We start from the raw sequence: 19,641 nt of genomic DNA, 5'->3' as shown, positions 1-19,641 counted from the left end.
TAGAGATTGCTATTTTAATGAAAATTCCTCATCTTTCTCACAACTGGATATCCCCTCCCCCTTGTCTTCCCTAGAATAGGACCTTGAAAGTGATGTTGTACATCAGTGCTTTAATGTTAGGCCTTTGCTATGTAAACTATGATAACCATGAAAACACCTTTCTTATGAAAGCTGTTTCACAACTTGTCTCCTTCTTCTCTTTCAAGTCTTTTCCTTCTCTACCATTTTGAACAAAGCAGGGGAAATAACCCAGTCCCGGAAGACAGGAGCAGTCATCGTGACGGGATGGCCTTTTCCTCCAGTACCACTGAGTCTCATGAGCCAGCTCATGTAGAGGGACCACTTGACAACCAAGCTAACCCAGCAAGGACGTTCTCATTTCTTCCAGATGAGGATGACTTAAGTACCCATAACCCCCTTTATATGGAAAGTATAGGTCAAAGGTCAACAAATTCCGACCTTCAGCCTGGAACAGAGTTTGGAGAGCTATTTGTACCCAGAACACAAGTTAAGAGTCAGTCCCTGAGGGGCCCAAGAGAAAAGATCCAGAGGGTGTGGAATCAGTCTGTGAGGTTTCCTAGGCGGCTGATGTGGAAAACTCCAAACAGACCAGAGACCATAGACCTAGTGGAGTGGCAGATCACCAGGCAGAGAGCTGAATGCGAAAAAACCAGATGCCACCCAAGCCAGCAAGGTAGCAGCAACCTAATGGTGACAACCGAAGATGCCCGTGGGTCAGAGAAAGAAGGGGGGCACAGAGACACCCTAATCGTACAGCAAACAGAGCAACTGAAATCTCTGTCTTCGGGCTCTTCTTTTTCCTCCTCTTGGTCCCACTTTTCTTTCTCAACTCTACCAACAATTTCAAGAGCGGTAGAACTCGGGTCAGAACCTGACGTTGTCACTTCTCCCGCTGACTGCACCTTGGAACTTTCTCCTCCTCGGAGACCCCGCGTTTTAAACTCCCTAGGCTCTAAGAGAGAGACTCCCACTTGTGCCTCCGATACAGAAACAAAAAGGAACTCTTTTGAAATGGTTCCCCATCCACCCAGCATCTCTGCTCCCCTCCCACAGCTGCCTCTTCCTCAACCTCCTATTGCCTTTACTACTTTTCCTCTTCCCCTTTCTTCCCCTAACCCTCCTCGCCCCCAACTTCTTACATTTTCTCTTCCCATTTCTACAACCCCCGCCTCTTCTCTTCCTCCTCCTCCTCCACCATCACTTCCTCCTCCTCCTCGACCACCAGCTCCCCGCCTTTTCCCACTGCCTCCTTCCACTTCCGTCCCATCCACAGACAGCATCTCTACACCAGCTGCTAAATGCACTGCCAGTGTCACACACGCCAGAGAAACTATGTCTACGACACAGCCACCAGCATCCAACCCACCGTGTGGGGCGGAACCCCACAGACATCCCAAAGGGATCCTCAGGCACGTGAAAAACCTGGCAGAGCTCGAGAAATCGGTGTCTAACATGTACAGTCACATCGAGAAAAACTGTCCACCCACAGAGCTCTCAAAACTCCACCCCTTTTGTCCTGCAGAGAAAACAAACATGAAAATCACATGTGACCAGAGCCAGGAAACGTTGGTTAGAGTTGTTGAAGGGATTGACGTGCAAACTCACAGTCAGTCAACGTCCTTGTAATGTCGCTTCTCCCGTTTTAACTGGGCGGTTCTTTTCTTGATCGTAACCCTCACAGTGGAGCACGAGGATTTGAACGTCACAGAAGAGTCCACTGTTTTTATCCCAAACTCAATGCAACGCCTTTCTCTTCTGCACTTTTAGTTTCAATTAACATCACCGTCACTAACTCATAGAGTAGATTGACCTTAATTTTCTTAACTTCAAGGTAGCATTATTTGTCCTACATTTATTTAAAAAGTAAGTAACTTTATCTGTTTTTAACGGGGAGCTATGGGCGTGAAAAGTACCAGTCCAACTAAAACCAAAGGCCGGTTGACCTTGTGGATGGGTGATGTTACTTTTTTTCCTTTTTAGTTCTTGACCAGAGTTTCATGTGAATGTCCTAGCTGGGGCTGGGGACAAAAAAGCAGGGTGCTAGTAAGACATAATGCTCTCTCTTTGGCTTGTTATTTCCTGGAAGTCTATGTATTTGGTGAAAAGAAATGTTTCACAGGTATAAAAATGATCCTTCGAAATGTAGGGAACGGCAGACAGCAGGGATTTCAAAGGCGATCTCAGGTGCTATAATATGTAGTTATCAGTTTTCTCATGATCTCCATTCTGGATTGTTTTGATCCTTTGAGTAGGCTTTCAGAGGAGAAATCTCTCCCACATTTTCAGTTGCTGTTCTATTTCTTTATCTCGATGCTTTCTGTCTCCTCCTTTATGACAAAAATAAATCTCATGCCTCTGACTTTTGTAAGACATCTTATTTTTTTTTAAACAAAAGTGCCAAAAATGCTATTTGATTTAGCCTGTTCCCATTATAAAAAAAAAATTACCTCCTTGTTTACAATTTTATGATTCTTCTTTCCAAGGAAACATTCTTTGATATCCAATTTATTTTACAAAAAAAAAAATAAAAATTACTTTTAAATGAAGAGATACTCTTCTTGGTGTCTTATCCCCTGTATGCTCAGAGGTTTGTTTCTTGTTTTAGGCAGAAGAAAAATATTTATCCCATAAGAAGAATGCCCCATAGTTACAGTAGTTGTTAAAATAGCCCTGAACTCAGTGACTTGCATCCTGGGGAATTCTAGCACAGCACCAGTGTCTTCATGAATCATATACACTCACTATAAGTAATATTGAGGCACACAGACATGTATATGTAAACACAAATAGCAATATTTTGTTTTTCCCATAAAACACATTGAATAAAATTTAACTACTAGAAATCCCTACTTTTGAAACAACTTCTCCTATTTGCTCAACTCCAGAATGGTAGCATTTGAGAAGATATAGACCTGAGTATTCCGGTAGAATGGCTGACACAACCAGCTCAGATTCTATTACATCACGGAAACCACGGAGGCTTTCCTGAACTCTCCCAGCCACAGTGAAACACAACTTTACTTCTGTGTGTCCACCGAGGCTGAGAACCCCGCATTACCATCGTCTCCAAGATGGTTTTTGGCTCTTCAAGTTTGGGACAGCCCTTCCGTAATTTAATGTTCACTCCTGATTAACAGGAACGATCAAAAGCTATTCCACAAATCTATCTATCCTCGGCAGCCTGTCTGCTTTCGATATCTTTCCTCCAAACCAAAGTAATTCATTTCCTGGGGTTCTTTAACGCGTTTTGTGTTGGGCTGTATGGTGGCTTCTGAAAGGGTGTTGCTGATAGTCAAGTTAAACTGTCTTCTACACGAGTCCCATAAAGGTTATTTGGACATATAAGCCTACACACTCCTTGTCCCCAGTGCTACGAGCTCACGTGTCTGTGTGAAATGTCGTTCGTCCCTCTGCACTTGTTAAGGTCCGCTCAGTGTATAAAGAATGGTCAGATGGATGATTTAAGATTCAAAGAACACTTACCATGCCTTGGTCATTATTAAAATTAAATGTGTACAGACATAGGATGTAAGTTGAATAAGCGATACACACAGGGAATGTAATTACATGAAAAGATGCATTGGTATTATTTGATTGATTTTATAATTATCAACATTCATGATTTGAAAGGACAGATAATTCTGAATATTGACTGTGTTATACAAATATACCTCTTCTAGGTAAGTTTCTGTCTTTGAGCTAAAATAGCAGTACAGTTACCCAATGAAAACACGAGAGAGAGAGAGAGAGTGGTGTGTGTGTGTATGTGTGTAAAAGTACTTTTGAAAGAGGATCTAACTCTTGTTACCTTGAACTCATAACCCACAATGGCTTCAAACTCACTATGTGGTCCACACTGACCAATTCTCCTATCTCAGCCTCCCAAGTGCCAGGATTGTAGACCTGAGCCACTAAACCAGAATACTGAAATGTTTTTCATAGTTCATAAAAATTGAAATATCCTAGAACACAAGATTTGTCTAGATATTGTGCATGATATAAGTGACTCATCAACGGGATTAGGTCCTAAATAGAAGCTGTGTCTAATTATCTCAAAAAGACAATGGAAGAGATTTGAATGTAAAGTTTTATGAGCAACAGAAGGATTTTGGTCTCCCCACAGGTACTGACTTGAGGTATATAAGCACCCCGTCCACTTCACTACAGAAACCTTCAGGAAATGAACTGCACTCAACCACCAGCAGCTTCCCCAAGCTGCTTGGTAACCACTTAAGATACATTCGATCATGTAGACTCTTCCTCTAGACCAGTGGTTCTCAACCTTCCTAATGCTGTGACCCTTTGATATAGTTCCTCATATTGGGGCGACCCCAACCATAAAAATTATTTTGTTGCTATTTCATAACTGTAAGCTTCTGTTGTTATGAGCTGTAATGTTTGTATTCTTATGAGTCTGATAGGCAACCCCATGGGAGCTGTGACACACAGGTTGAGAACCACGGCTGCCAGAGATCTGGCTGCATGGTCAGCAAAGAGACTTGTGTTGTGTTTAAAAAGCCATGCCTTTAATTCAGTCACATATCTACATCACAGCTGAGTACAACAAGATTAATACTACCAGCTGAAATATTAATATGAGATACACAGAAAATAAAGAAATATCTCATAATCAATGGCACCCATGTTGTGACACCCCCTCGTCCCTCCCAAGTGCAGACACATATTGCACAGCTCCTGATCCATGAACTTCACTTCCTTTTTATAGTTCTGAGTACTTGGAAGTTAAGAAGGTCCTTAAAAGTAAGGGAAGTCAGTTCTTAAAAGAGCGAAGAGGTCCTTTACTATAATCCTTCGTTATTGCTAGAATCAAGTTAACACATTCAGGCAATATGGTTGCATCCACTCAGAAGAATATAATCCAAGTATGCACCTACTGTATGGCTTTCTGTTTAAGAAGTATCCCTTCCCCAGTGAACATAATTTATTCATATCAAGACATTGATGAGACACCAAAGAATACTTTTATGCTAGCTGATCATTACAGAATCAAAGTGAATTATTGCCCTTTATTTTTATGTTCTTTTCACATTCATTTATTCAGTGTGTGTGTGAGAGAGCATGGGGCTCTGGAGTGTATGGACCATAGCATGGATATAGAGAGAGGTCAGAGGACAACCTTCAGGAGTTGGCCCTTCCTTTCTACTGTGTGAATTCTGGGGGGTGGACTCAGTTCATCAGGCTGCACAGCAAATGCCTTTACCTGCTCCATGGATATGGTTTGTTGGCCACGTGAGAGCGAGATCCAGGAAGATAAGTTTTTAGCCATGCAAGTACGGGCACATGACCCTCTCATCTTAATAGCATCGTAGGAAGCTCTGTCCCAACGAGGTTAATTTTAGTAAAATTGATTGTGTTTCCTCTGCTTTTCTTAAAGGGTCCTTATCTGTAATTCTCTCTGGTCTGAAAGTCCATGCATTTAACACACGTTTCCGTTTCTGCCTTTCAGGGGAGGCTTTGCACCAGAGGTAAGGGCTTTATCATGTGGTACGGCATCCAGCCTTGGAGGAAAGCCTTGGTATAGGATATAGGACTGGTTGAAGCTAGATTTGTCTTCTTCTATTTCAATCACAACTCTTAATGATGTTTTCTAATGTATTTCCTTCCTATACCTTGCTTCCTTGCTTTGGAGTTTTTTAAGCCTATCATCCTGGGTGCAAACAATGACCGGTGGCTAACATCTCCAAGGATGCTGTCTTTGCTCTGAACTGTAACTCGGAGAGGACGCTGGTAGCATACTAAATTGGGTCTTCCGGTTCCATAGATATAATTCTGGAAGCTGTAAAGTTGATTAACATTGTTTTAACAGTCCAGGTTTCTCTCTAGCACAAATATGTGAAATATCTCTAATATCATACTAGAAGCCATCTGAGTTTTTTTAATCCCCTGTCTGTGACTCAGTCTACAGAGAACATACTGAGCATTCTAACCAATGACGTTGAGTGAGATTTGTGTCCACGATGTTACTGAGAACCTCGTTTGATTTGAGTCAATCAAAGGAGTTATGTAAACACATTCTCCGTGGCTTGTACTTTGGAATGCATATATTCTAGACCACGAAGATGAAGATTAATGACCTATATGAACAACACTAGTTCTCAGGGATGATTAGAACAGATAACAGATCCATTAGAACTGGAGCGTCTCTAACCTAAACTTCCTTTCCTGTTCAAAGAGTAACATATCTGTGTGTTCACTTTGAGCAGTTGGTTCACAGACGCAATCACTTCCAGAGCTGCAACACTGCTCTACCTTCCCAGGGCACCCAGGAAGACATTATCATTTAACAATTTACTCCCAAAATCCGCTAAGCTAAAATTTGATCTAGTGTTCGTTCCCATTTGGTTAAAGCGTGAATTAGCACGAAACGGACCGACAAAGACTTTGACACAGCTCACTGAATGAGTAGCAAGGAGATGGGAACCCTACAGAACTAGAGGAGGGACAATTTCCTGACTCACAAAAAGACTTTGAAAACATACTAAAATGTGAGCCATCTGCATTTTGGTTTTTTTTGTTTGTTTGTTTAAAAACAAAATGGGAGCATGAAGAGAATGTCTTCAATATGATCCCAAGGATGCTACATCTTGTCACTCCGACTTTCTGTTCTTCCTGGGGATGCAAACATACTTGATGTGATGAGGATGAGCAGGTTAAACCCGTCAAAATAGCCCTGTGATATTTGTTTGTAGAAGCCTGAGCAACCCCTTCATGCTCCGAAGCTTAAACAAAAATATCCTCATAGAAATTGGTAATTAATGTTACTATCAATTAGCTAATTAAAGCCAATGGCTTCTGATATACCATAGGTGCCCAAGTAATTATCTGAACTATTAATTAGTAGTTTGGCAGGCGGCATCATGTGAGTAATGAATCGTACCTTAAGTGACAGGTTCAAAGCTGTTGCCTGTGTTCCTCTTTTCTCAGTGGTGTTTTGCATTTCCCATCTGAACTACTATCTAAATCTTTTCCTGTTTCAATTTCCTTTGGCAGCATCAACTGCTGAGACCTTCTCTTCTTAAACCGGAGGTATCGCTTTTCACTTTCTTTTCAACCTCACTAAACCTTTACAATGCCTTTTTTATACTTCCGTGGACAGAGTGGGCGGCCTCTGATGTGGCCCGCTTTGTACTAACGAGAGAAAACGCACTTTCAAGTTTAAATAAGCAAATAAAATGAAATCGCCTCTCGGTTGCTTGCTGGTGACAACAGCTATGAATTTTTAGCTTCTGTCTAGTACAGCGGTTCTCAACCTTTGGGTTGTGAGCCGTTTAGGGGTCGAATGACTCTTTCATAGGGGTCGCCTAAGAGTACCAGGTGTTGACGTCAGGAGTCATAACAGTAGCAAAATCACAGTTATGCAAAAGCAACAGAAGTTTATGGTTAGGGTCGCCGCAACATGAGAAACGGTAGTAAAGGGTCACAGCATTGGGAAGGTTGAGAACCACTGCTCTAGAATTTAGGCAAGCAAAGTATTATTGCCCTGACTTTTCCATTACTGCCTGAAGCCACTCCATGGCTGAGCAGGACCTGGGGTCCGTCTGAATGTGGTCTCGTCAGCTAGAACAGGCAAATAATGAAGGAAGGTTCCAACATCTATCCTGCTCCCTAGTACATGTCTGACTCAGAGCTTCCCCTACAAAGTAAAAAGTACTTTCAGAGTCACACAATAAATACACACCATTTTATTTACTACATACCTCTAAGACTAAAATGAGTATAAAATAATAATCAGTTGAAATACTGATATTCTTTGTGATAAATTTAGGTTTTTGGTAAGCATTTACAAACACTTGGTTCTTTCTCTAGGAACAGTACTCTGTTTGCTAAAGGAAAGCATTTCTTGTTTAGAATCTACACACACACACATACACACCATCTGGAGACAGGGAGCAGAAATATATAAATTTGCAATTTAGCTTTTAATCAGAAACTTTTATCAAGAAAACTCCCGGGTGATTGACTCAGAAAACTCAGGGTTACAATCCATATGCACGCACAGCCTTTCAGCAAGATATTATCCCAACCAGCACCATCACTTAAAAATGCTTATTGTCACATCCGGTTCATGAGCTTCTGGTCAACAAGCATGGAGAAGCCAAGAAAAGGGGGACTGAAACTGATCTGATTTATAGCCCTTTGAACATTTAATACAGAAATTAAGAGTCAAAGTTAGCTTCGCCTTCTCTGTGTGGTCAGCAGCAGAATTTAACCTTAAAAGGATGTTAAGAGTTGGGTCCACTCACACAATCAATTTCTGGTTCAACTTCTTAGGGATGCAGATAGGGGCCTGTGTTATGCAGTGACGAGTTCAAATCCAGCCACCTGCTTAGCTCAATCCTGGGGTCTTTGTTGACACAAGGACTTTCCTCTCTTCCTTTTCTTTTTAAACACTTTTTAAAACTTCTTTCACATCTGTGCTAGTTCCCTTCTCTGCTGACCCAGAGCTGCAGAGTAGCAGCCTGCACTCCAGGGTTCCTATTTTGGTCCCCTGTAACCTTGACCATATTGGAAGCCATTTATGCTGGGAACGTAGAGCAGCTCCCAACACGTGAGCCTTAGACTTGGGAGTCAGAAAGTGCGGGTATATGAACTGATCGTTTCTAGGATTCCATTTAAAACAGCTCGGAGGTTTCTTCTCCGTGCCTTGTGTGCATTGATTAAATCAGGCAATGCATTGATTATCAGAGTAAATGCAGCGTTTCGGAGATGCTTGCTTTATGTAAACCAATAAACTGGTGCTGTCGGTCCCTTGAAAGTCTGACCCTCCGGCGTGAAGCATACACGCGTTTTTTTCAAAGTCACTTAAATCCGGGCTTTGACTTTGTGATAATTTCTTACCGCTCTTTCTTTGAGTTTATTTTATACCTCTTTTCCTGTAATGGAAGATTCTGTTGAACTAAAACCTACAGCGATGAAATAAATGGAAGCCACTTAGACGGAAATTTCAAGAGTGCACTCTCATGCATGACTGCCGCAAGTTAATGCTCTGCACCGATTTCCCTCGTCCTGAGTGCTTTCCGGGCTTCTAAGGGGCACTTGAAGGTTACATCATTTCTGAGCTCCTGAAAGTGGGATATCACAGTATAATTCCATCCACCCTTGACCTCAGCCTATTTTCCCAGCCTGTGCTGCAGTGCTGCTACAGGGGATTGATTTCTTGAATTTTTCCTATTGGTTCTGACTTTGGACTGTTACGACCAATTTTTTCCAAATAGTTTTACAAACGTACGCCCCCGTGCCCTAGAACTTTATGGCCACCAGTTACCCACTGTCCATGGCAACATGCCACACTGCTAATCATTTTTAAAGCATTTATTCCGGGCTGGAGAGAGGGCTCAGTGGTTAAGACCACTGTCTGCTCGTCCAGAGGTCCTGAGTTCAATTCCCAGTAACCACATGGTGGCTCCCAACCATCTGTAATGGGATCCAGTGCACTCTTCTGGTGTGTTTAAAGACAGTTACAGTGTACTTACATGAATAAAATAAACACATCTTTAAAAAAAATTAAAACATTTACTCCAATAGATATACCAAATGAGTTTTAACATCACAAACGAATCGGTTTGAAAAGTGTTTTTAAGTTGCAAAGTCGATTGGCATTTTATTACTGTCGAAGGGCAATTGCAGACTTGGTAACTACAGGAACCTGGCTGGAAATGTCCGTGAAGAGACTTCATGAAGAGAGAGAAGGCAGGGGGCAGACTGCAGGTTGACCTTGAGTACAGATGCAGAGCAGTGAGTAGAGGAATAGTAACCAGACCTCATGAGAGGCAGGACCCACCACAGAGATTCTTAGCATGTGCCACGCCTATGTTTTTCAAGAGAAATCCCAGATTTTTGGTAGAATTCCTTGGTTGGGGTTAACCGGGAGTAATCCTTTTGAATGATCTGGCAAGTTGTAGCATAACTGAGAGTCACTGTCCATATTTATCACACAGATGAGTCGTGTGATAAATGTGTGTGGCTTAGAAATGGTTCCTCCGTGTCCCCACAGAGAGGTGACTCCTGACTCATGCCACACACACATGTGTTAAAACCAATTCCTATCACGAGTGGATTATCCGTATATACCAACCTACTCCCCTGTGGGTGGTTACGATTTCCCCCTCCCCCTCTCTTACTCCAGTGTAAATTCAAACTTCTTAGCCTTTTGCCATCTCTCATGATTGATACAATGGAAATCACAAAGTGTGTGAAAAAGTGGTTTGGAATAGCTACCGAAACTGGTTTTGTATATGTGCCTCAAAGCACGGCTCTAAGTGCAGAATTTAAGGAAAGTCAGAATTATCAAGTCAGAAGAAGTCTTCATAAGGTATAAAAAGCAAGGATGTGTTTAAAACATCTTTACACACACACACACACACACACACACACACACACACACACACATACACACACACAGAGAATGAGCATTAAACTGGGGTTCCTGTTAGTGTGTAAATTACTATCGGAAGATGTTTGTGAACACTATTGTGAAGTGTTTGGTGAGGGAGCTCTTGGTAAAAGAGAACCATCAATAGAGAGAGCCACTGTAATGATAACCTCATGTACTGGCTGGCCCATAAGATATAGTGACATTTAATGTTGATGACATTAATCTTCAAAGCTCCCTAAAAGCAAGTAAAATGACTGGCCTGGAAGCGTCTACAGTTTTCGAGCCAGGGAGACTGTACTTTCCCATTTATGCATGACCTAATGACAAAGGGGTTCCATGAAAACAGCTGAAACTGTAACACCAGGTGAGGGTGAGGACACTTGTCATCGAACTTCTTTTGCTGTGGTGTCAGGAGTGTTTGGAGAGATACAGACCGTAGGTACGGAAATCTCACTTAAAAGCTGGAATGTGTAAAGAATGTATTCAAAAATGCAAATTTTTCTCTTTGAACAATAGGAGTTATCCATGGAATCTGGGATTGACCCTGGCCAGGAATATGGACAAGATTATTACAGTTTTGAGCATGGGTACATCTTCAAGTTTTTCCTTCAGAATTGTATCGTTTTCTTTTTTTTAAAAAAAGTCATCAGAAGTTATTGCTGTTAGAGTGTTTTGAAGTGTCATTGGCCCCTTTGTATTGGAAAGCAGTGATTTTCATATTATTCAAGTTCCCACCATTTCTGCTGTCTCATTTACCCTGCTTGTATTTCTAGAAATGGTCTAGGAAGGTTCATAATAATTAGACTGGAATATAGAAGTCAAACATGTTTGCTCAATTCCTGAATTCACCATTTATACCGGATGCTGTGTTTTGTGGGGTTTTTTTTTTCCCTAGCCAGTACACCTGAAGTTTTGTACCAGAGCAGTTAAAAAACTAAAAACATAAAATATACTTAGGAATCTAGTAGCGAATATGAAAATGGAGCATTAATTCTGCACGCCTAAGCTGACCACTTTCAAAAGCACACGGGATGAAAACGCCACACAGGCCGTATTCCTTCCATACAAACTTTCATGTATAAACATTGATATCGCATCCTGTGTGAGATACACACTTGTATACAGAATCTCTCCTGTCCTCCATTCTTTATGTAGTTATGAAGTAGTATATCTTCCTACCTCTAGCCACTCCCCAAATTTAAATGTGAAATAACAACTATCTTCCTTGTTATTCCAGAGAGTGATTATGCCAGTAATAGTAATAATAATCAATTAATAATAATAATATTAATAATAATAATTCTCTGGCTGCCAGTAGTGGTTCTTAAAATGTAGTTTTGCTTTGTTTAATTTTTAGAAGGAATTTAATAGACCCTAAGAATCTGTTGATGATGAAGAAAAAGAAGAAGCAGAGATCGTTATGGTAGATTCTGTGAAAAAAAAAGGGTCTCAAGTTGCAAGTTTGTGTTGCAGGTATGAGATGCCCCAGTATGGAAGTCGCCGCCGACTGCTGCCACCTGCTGGACAGGAGGAATACGGCGAAGTCATTGGTGAAGCTGAAGAGGAGTATGAAGAGGAAGAGGTAAGTGTCCCTGCCTTCATCATGACACGTCATGCAGTGACAACTCTTTAGATCTGGTTTGACTAACGCACTGTCGACTAGTCCAGCTGTGAAAAGTCCTAGTAATTTATTATTTGTTTTTCAAAGAGTGGTAACAACACTGACCACATTTTTCCCTCTCCTATGGAGGGAAGTTACAATAGAACGGGCTTTCTAAAATCACAAATGCCTCTCTATACGGTATTAAGAGCCACATATATTATAAACTTTACAATACATGGTTACTTTTGTTCTTGACCTGTCTGCAGGTTCTTTTGTTCTAGACCTAACTAAAAAGATCATGAAAAATGCAGTCTTCATATTCCATTTTCAGAGAATAAAATATCATCACCGATGTTTTTTAAATGTTATGTGATTCATTGCTGAATTAACATGAATCGTGTCTTTCAAATTCTTACACCTTCCCTGCACTATTTGGTAAACAGTTCTCCCTCCATGAAATAACAGTTCCTGTGGCTCTAATTGGTTCAAAATTCTACAAGGCAGATTTTTCATAAACTTTCAAATTAATATATTTTCATGACATAAAAATTCTGAGATACAGCAAAAAGCTAACAAGCCAGAACTCTAGAGGTAATGATAATGGTTACTTCTTTGTTGAGCTAATATTAAAATTTAAAAAAAACGTAAATAATAGAAAAGAGAAAGCATTAGATTTGGGTATGAATACTATAAAGCCAAAATAAAAATAACCCACCGCCTGTCAGCTAGCTTCTGTCTATCATCTGAAAAGAATATTGTCATTTTTGAAAACTATATGCATAGCTTACAAGAGGCTCTTATCTAAAGATGAGTTTCTGCCTAACTTATGAGGGACAAGTTCACACCGTAACTGTCTCCGAGCTAACGTTTGAATTGCACTCTCAAAACTTCCAGGAGAAGCCAGAGAAAGTTAAAAAGCCCAAAGTTGAAATTAGAGAGCCTAGTGAGGAAGAGGTGGTAGTCACCGTTGAGAAGCCACCAGCGGCTGAGCCCACCTACCCGACGTGGAAGAGAGCCAGGATCTTCCCAATGATCTTTAAGAAAGTCAGGGGTCTCGCTGAGAAAAGAGGCATTGACCTTGAGGGCGAGGAGTGGAGGAGGCGCCTTGAGGAAGAAGACAAGGACTATCTCCAACTGACTCTAGACCAGGAGGAAGCCACGGAGAGCACCGTGGAGTCAGAGGAGGAGTCCAGCGACTACACGGAATACACAGAAACCGAGTCTGAGTTCAGCGAGTCCGAGACCACTGAAGAATCCGAGTCGGAGACCCCATCTGAGGAGGCAGAGGAAAGCTCGACCCCGGAGTCAGAGGAGTCTGAGTCCACCGAGTCAGAGGGAGAGAAGGCAAGGAAAAACATCGTGCTAGCAAGAAGAAGACCCGTGGTAGAAGAAATCCAAGAAGTGAAGGGTAAGAAAGAGGAGCCGCCTGTAGAGCAGGAAGAAGAGCCCCCGGGGGAGGAGGAAGAACGGCCAGAGGAAGGAGAAGAAAGCGAAGCAGCTCCCATGGATGAATCCACAGACCTGGAGGCTCAGGATGTCCCAGAGGAGGGCAGCGCAGAATCAGCCTCGGTGGAGAGGGGCGTGGAAAGTGAGGAGGAATCGGAGTCAGAAGTGAGCAGTAGCAGCAGCAGCAGCAGCAGTGAGAGCCTCTCTGGAGGCCCCTGGGGGTTCCAGGTACCAGAGTATGACAGGAGGAAGGAGGAAGATGCCAAGAAATCTCCAGGCGCAAACTCCGAAGGATACAACACAGCCCTTTAGAAGCGTTCATAGTAGGTGGTTTGCAGTGCCGTGTGCTCTCTGTGTGCAGTGCCTTCTGTGTTGGTCTCGGAAGCGGCTCTCGATCGGTTGGGCACTTAGCATGATTTCACTCTCTGACGTGATTAGGAGATAAGAAAATGACGACATACCTACTACGTAGACGTGCATGCTGAGACCCAGTAGATCCAATCTGTCTACTCTCTCTTATACTAGCGAAAGGGGAAGCATCAATACATAATACGTCACATAACACATGGCATTATCAGTGACACTTGTCGATAGCAGTGGAACGGACGCATATAGTGATGAATGGGTAGTCTTTGCAGAGTAGACACTAGACGAAGAGCAACAAATTGTATGAGTAGCTGTTTCTGGTTATTTCTGCTCCCTGCAAGGAGGCCATGTCAAAGGTACCCTCTATCGACTCCCACCTGCAAATTCTAGGAGCTAAATGAAGCCATACCTTGAAAGTTAAAAGTGATTACCCTTTAGGTTGTGTTTAAAAATCTATTGTAACCACCACAGCTTTTCTTCTAGGCAAATAAACACCATTATTTTAAAAATATTTACACAGAGACCAGAAAACTGCCCATATAGCACAAGAGAGATATTCACACTCCCCCAGTGTTACATTGTTTGAGGGGGAAAAAAAGTAGTGTTGCTTAAAGTTTCGCTCCTTGTCATTTCTGATATTGGTCGGTAAAGAGACAGCTGAATCAGCAAAATTGTCCACCAGCTGAATCAGCAAAATTGTCCATCATGTTTCAGTCTTTATACAAGGAGATGTTCTGGTTTGCGTAGTAATAAGCACTCACGTTGGGCGTATACACTCCTTTAAGTAAATGGAGTTTAAGCCAGATGACCCAGAACACCATGTTTCAACTGATTGCACTTGTCAAAATGGACAAACACTTTGACTAGCATGAGGACGCGGATTACAAACTAGAGTTATGAGGGATTCTGATTTTTTTTTTAATGCTGGAAAGAAAAACATTAAAATGGATGCAATGTACAAATTCTGTTTCTGGCTTTCTGCTGAATTTTCTGAATGGTAGAGCAGCCACAAAATAAGGAGTTGGGACTTAGCAAAATATGGATAATGTGCTTTTTCTTCTCCTGCCTCATGGTATTTTTGATGTAAAGAAAGTGTTGCCCATTAGGTCTACTCCCAAATTCAGCAACACTTTACTCAAAGATGTTTAGATTCTGGATCCAATATGGAGTTGGAGAAAATAGTGAGAGGGACCTTTTCCCTCTTGAGGATGTCCTTGGCCACCTCTCGGGGTATCGCTGTGGGTTGCACAAAAGCCTTCGGTTTCCTTTGAGAATAACCAGCGTATCGTTATTCTTTATTTTTCTCAGTGGGCAAGAAAAAGAATGATCAAGTTGGTGGTCGATAGGGAGTATGAGAGCAGCTCCACTGGGGAGGACAGCGCTCCTGAGTCGCAGAGAAGCAGAACCCACAAGCCCAGTGGCCCCAGCAATGTCAACGGCAACATCTACATCGCGCAGAATGGCTCCGTAGTGAGAACGCGCCGTGCCTGCATCGCTGATAACTTGAAGGTGCCCTCCCCTGTGCTCCTTGGGAGGCACCGGAAGAAATTAGACAAGTTGGCAGGGACACATGAGGAGAACGTGCCCCTGAACACACTGTTCAAGGGGCCGTTTGCCACAGAGAAAGTGAAAAGAACCCCAACTCTGGTCACATTTGCCCCATGCCCTGTGGTGGCAGAGCACTCGGCCGCAAAGCCATCAGGGACCAGGCTGAAAAACACAGCTGAGCAGGAGTCCATGGTAGACAGTAGGCTCTCCAGAGAGCCGATGGAATTCCACGGTGACAACACACCATCAGAGGAGGAGCAGCTCTGGATGGGTCCGTGGAATAGCCTCCATATACCAATGACAAAACTCTGACCAATAAAAAAACAAATAACTTCGTTTTTACTTGTTTTTAATGAACTCTGCTTTTTATGGTCACAAAAATCACCATATGGGGTTTATCCCATGTGCACAACCTAACACTTGGGACGATCTGCTTTACAATAAAAAAGAAAGAGAGATATCATTTGTATGAATCAATTGTTAGCCCAGAAAAACCTTTATGGACAGACTGAATTCGCTAAATAACATCACTTCAAACTCTAGTTGTCTGGTTGGACCTTGAATAAGTTTTCATTGTAATAAACACGGAATAACTTAGTAGAAATCATTTATACTTTTTTTGCTTAACATAGACTGTACTCCATTTCTAGACTTGACAGCACATTTTTCCACACATGTAAATTTATTTTCTATGGGGTGAGGGATTTTTATAGGTATGAGATTTATACAGATACTGACTGTACCACACTGACTTCATCATTAAAAAAAAAGAAAGAAAGAAAGGCTTTCAAAGTGACGGTACAGGTAGGACTCTCTAAGTTATTTTTAATCCTGAAGTTACTTATTATCCACAATGAAGTTTTAAAGTTCTTGAAGAAATACTCTTTTAGTCCTCAGGAAGAACATCCAGGGTCAAAGCTTTTGTTAAAAAATAAAAAAAAAAATTACAGTTTTACCTGGTGCACACCCTACGTGTCTGCACACATTCTATTCATTCCACATGTAGCAAATAGTTTAACAACTTTTGCAAGTTAGTAACTGGTCGGAGCAACACATAGACCTCATCGTCCTCGACAAAAGCTTAGTGAGGATTAGAGAGGACCAAGTAGACAATGACGCTTCTTGAACCCGTGTTCAGTCAATGACGCGGCAAGGCACAGAGAGAGAAGTCTCGCCTAATGTGACTAGACAGAAATACCTTATAAGGCCAGCATACTAGGATGTGTCAGGCTCACGGGCTCACACATCCTATCTGTACAGTTAAGCACCTATCTGTAGGTTAAGCACCTATCTGTACAGTCTGCAACTCCACAGCCTCGTGGCGCTGGTGCACGTAACTTCTCCGAGCTCCCGTTTATTTGCGGATGGTTTTAGTGCACATACGTATGTGCTCCAGGCCAGAGCCAGAAAACGATTGTCTGCGCACGTGTTTTCCTCGAAGAACACGGCCTTCATTTTCCCACCTCTGAACAAAAACCACAGCGGTTTACCAATAATAGAAACCAAACAAAATAACCTTTTAAAAATCGCCTTGCGTGTGGCCTATCCTGCAGCATTAGGAAGGACGACCAATGCAGGTTAAGGGAATTCGGAGTTTTATTGAATATGTCTTAGTGCAATATAGATATATTTCACTTCTAAGTCTGCATTGTACTGAGCGAGTTCATATTTCAATTAAATTCCTCCGGGCGTGCTCATTATGTGGTTGAAGAACTGAATAGCGCATTATCATTTCTTTATTGCCCTGATGTGGTTCAAACTTTAAAATGGTTCTTGCTATGCTAGTCTCTTATTTACGAGGTTAAGGAATTCTATCCACCAACTCACCCATTTCTGTGACCAGTATGTTTTCATTTCAGATATGTGAACGATACTTGGAATAATATCTTGAGATCTCATTTTATTGGGAATTAAATCCCTTTTATACCTTTAGAAAACCCATTAGCATTAACAGTGATGTTAGGAATGTAGACTCCTGTCCTACACCTGCAGGCTTATTAACAAGGATGTATGTCTTCACAATATCTAAGATGACTTATTTGCATATTGAGGTCTATGAAACCATGATGTACTGTCGGCCTTACTCCTTACCACAGGCACCAAAGCAATTTTTTGTTACATAAATTAATTTATATAGATTCTCAAATTAAGCATTCATACTTCCCTACTTGCTCAGTAATTGATCACTAAATCTAATTTAATATTTTTATGACACTTCATGATAACGACAACTACCCTCCCTTGGTATTCTTTGTACATACAGATCTGTATAATTTTTCTTCCTTTAGCTTCTGAATGTAATATGTAACTTATCTGTTGCTGATCCTATCACAGCTATTTTTTCCCCTTTGATCCAGGTTATACTTATGTCCTGGTAAGGAACTTTGTAGTGTTTTAATTATTGATAATGAAAAAAAAATAGACTTGAGATGGTGGGTAAGATGGGAGGACTTCATTAAAGCTGTGTGGATCTCGGAAATTTTCTGTGGCCACTGTTAAGACAGGAGCACAGTTCAGAAGATCCGTGTTTTGCTGAAGGCTGATGTCATAACATGATAGAAAACACAGTATTTTCAAGATAATATACTATATAAGACAGTATGCGGCAACCCGGGAGAGGGAGGTGGGGTTTCGTATTTCAGCATTTATGAGATGATCATTTTGAAATGAATGATCGTGAAGCTAATCTACTCCCAAGGTCAGGTAAAGATGGGCAGCCTTGATGTGGAACAACCAAATCAAATATTTGGTTTGAATATTTAGAGGAAAGAGACGGCCCTAAAACCCTGGCTGAATAAGTCTGGATTAGCTGGGACCACATTCACAGGACTTTGAATAGCCCACGAAACCCCGACTTGTGATTAAAACTACACACAACACAGGGGAAATAACGTAGGTACATTTGCTCTGAAAAAGAATTAACGTAGTGTTTACGTGTGAGTATAAATAAGGAAAATTGGGCCTGATTTTCCTAGAAGGGCATAGGAAGTTTCTTTTGCTTTTGTTCTTCATGAACACCAGCCTTCAGTAAGGAAAAAAACAAACCCTGCAGCTCCTGATGAATCAACATACAGTAAATACCATCACCATCTGCTTGGGACCTATGACTTAGAAGCCTTGTAGAGCCAAAATTCAAGGAAGAGGCAAAGCAGCTAGTGTGGTGAGGTATTAGCCCACAGTGTCCCCCAAGTCTCTAGATCTATTCCTCTCATTGGTTGAAAACCCTGAGAGCTGTCACAGAATTCCAACCGAGTAGCATCCCAAAGGACCTCTTAAAGTACAGGAAAAGGCTTTCCTGAGGTCCCCACTGTTGGCAAGGATGTTAAAACATGTTGTTTGCCCTCTGTGGGTCTTCCAAACAGTCACTGCTGCTACCATCGAAATGTTGCCGATAACATTTATTTATGAGAGAGCAGGAAGTCGTTGGATGTTGATTCGTGAGAGGAGCCATTATCTTTGTCTCTTCCACGGATCTTCTTTAACCTCTTGTTTTGCTTTGTTTGTTGCCTTACACATCACATAGAACTTCCGCACTGCTTCAGTTCACTCGTGAGATGGGCAGAAAGCACTAGGACTGTATTCTCAGGGCAGATGCCTCCTGTGCCTGTGTGTACCACAGTGGTGCATCTGAGGGGTAAGTTCAAATAGTCTCCAGTACTCTCATCTCCTATAGAAAGTTTCTCCCTGTTCCAGGGTGATAACGCGAATCCCTTGTTGGATTTCTCTCTTGGTTTTAGCATCGAGCTGATTCTGTTTACTTTGTTTGACCATTGAAGTCTAGTAAGTTTATGGTAAGTTAAGCACATGTACGAAGAATGCGAACATTGCCTAGAGTTTGAGAAATTATCAGGACTCCCACACTTTCCCAGTTTCTTTACCCAGACGCCTGTTCTTCCTTAAATGTTATGTCACGGTATGAAGAAAACCAAGTATGAAGTCTGAGTTAAAATGCGTTGTTATACAATTACACGATGTTTTACAAATAAATTTCTACTTGAAAGAGGTGTCTCATTACTCTGCCAGATACAGATAAAATCAGCAATCCCTTTCCCATTTGCATGTGCGACTTAATTTTACTATTGCAAATTAAAAGTCTTCTCTGCCAGCTCTTATCTTTTAAAACTGTAGGGGAAGAAAGATGAATATTTGAATGTTAATTCACTTTCTTTTTCATTTCAACCATGAGTCCATGAACCTGGGTTCTACACAGAGTAAGACGGTGTCTCCTAATGTACCATCTACTTTTTCATGAAAACACTTT

At 41.6% G+C, this 19,641-nt stretch overlaps 1 protein-coding gene across 6 annotated transcripts in view; it reads left to right on the top strand.

Moving 5' to 3' along the window:
• Nucleotides 1–19,380, top strand: part of Pcdh15 (protocadherin related 15) — an 827,095-nt gene extending 807,715 nt beyond the window's left edge. For 2 of the 6 annotated variants that reach the window (XM_087598373.1, XM_087598374.1), the window contains 3 exons: nt 10,934–11,004; nt 11,891–11,999; nt 15,141–19,380. In XM_087598373.1, the coding sequence (XP_087454499.1) occupies nt 10,934–11,004; nt 11,891–11,999; nt 15,141–15,159 (199 nt within the window). In that variant the 3' untranslated portion in view covers nt 15,160–19,380. Of the gene's footprint in view, nt 1–10,933; nt 11,005–11,890; nt 12,006–12,914 lie in introns of all 6 variants that reach the window. The other 4 variants (XM_087598371.1, XM_087598372.1, NM_001271377.2 and 1 more) reach the window with 3 other exon arrangements.
• The last annotated feature ends 261 nt before the right edge of the window (nt 19,381–19,641 follow it).

This window comes from Rattus norvegicus, chromosome 20 (genome assembly GCF_021556685.1).
Source record: "Rattus norvegicus strain SHRSP/BbbUtx chromosome 20, alternate assembly SHRSP_T2T, whole genome shotgun sequence".
Lineage (NCBI taxonomy): Eukaryota > Metazoa > Chordata > Mammalia > Rodentia > Muridae > Rattus > Rattus norvegicus.
This window is presented reverse-complemented; position numbering and strand designations above follow the sequence as displayed.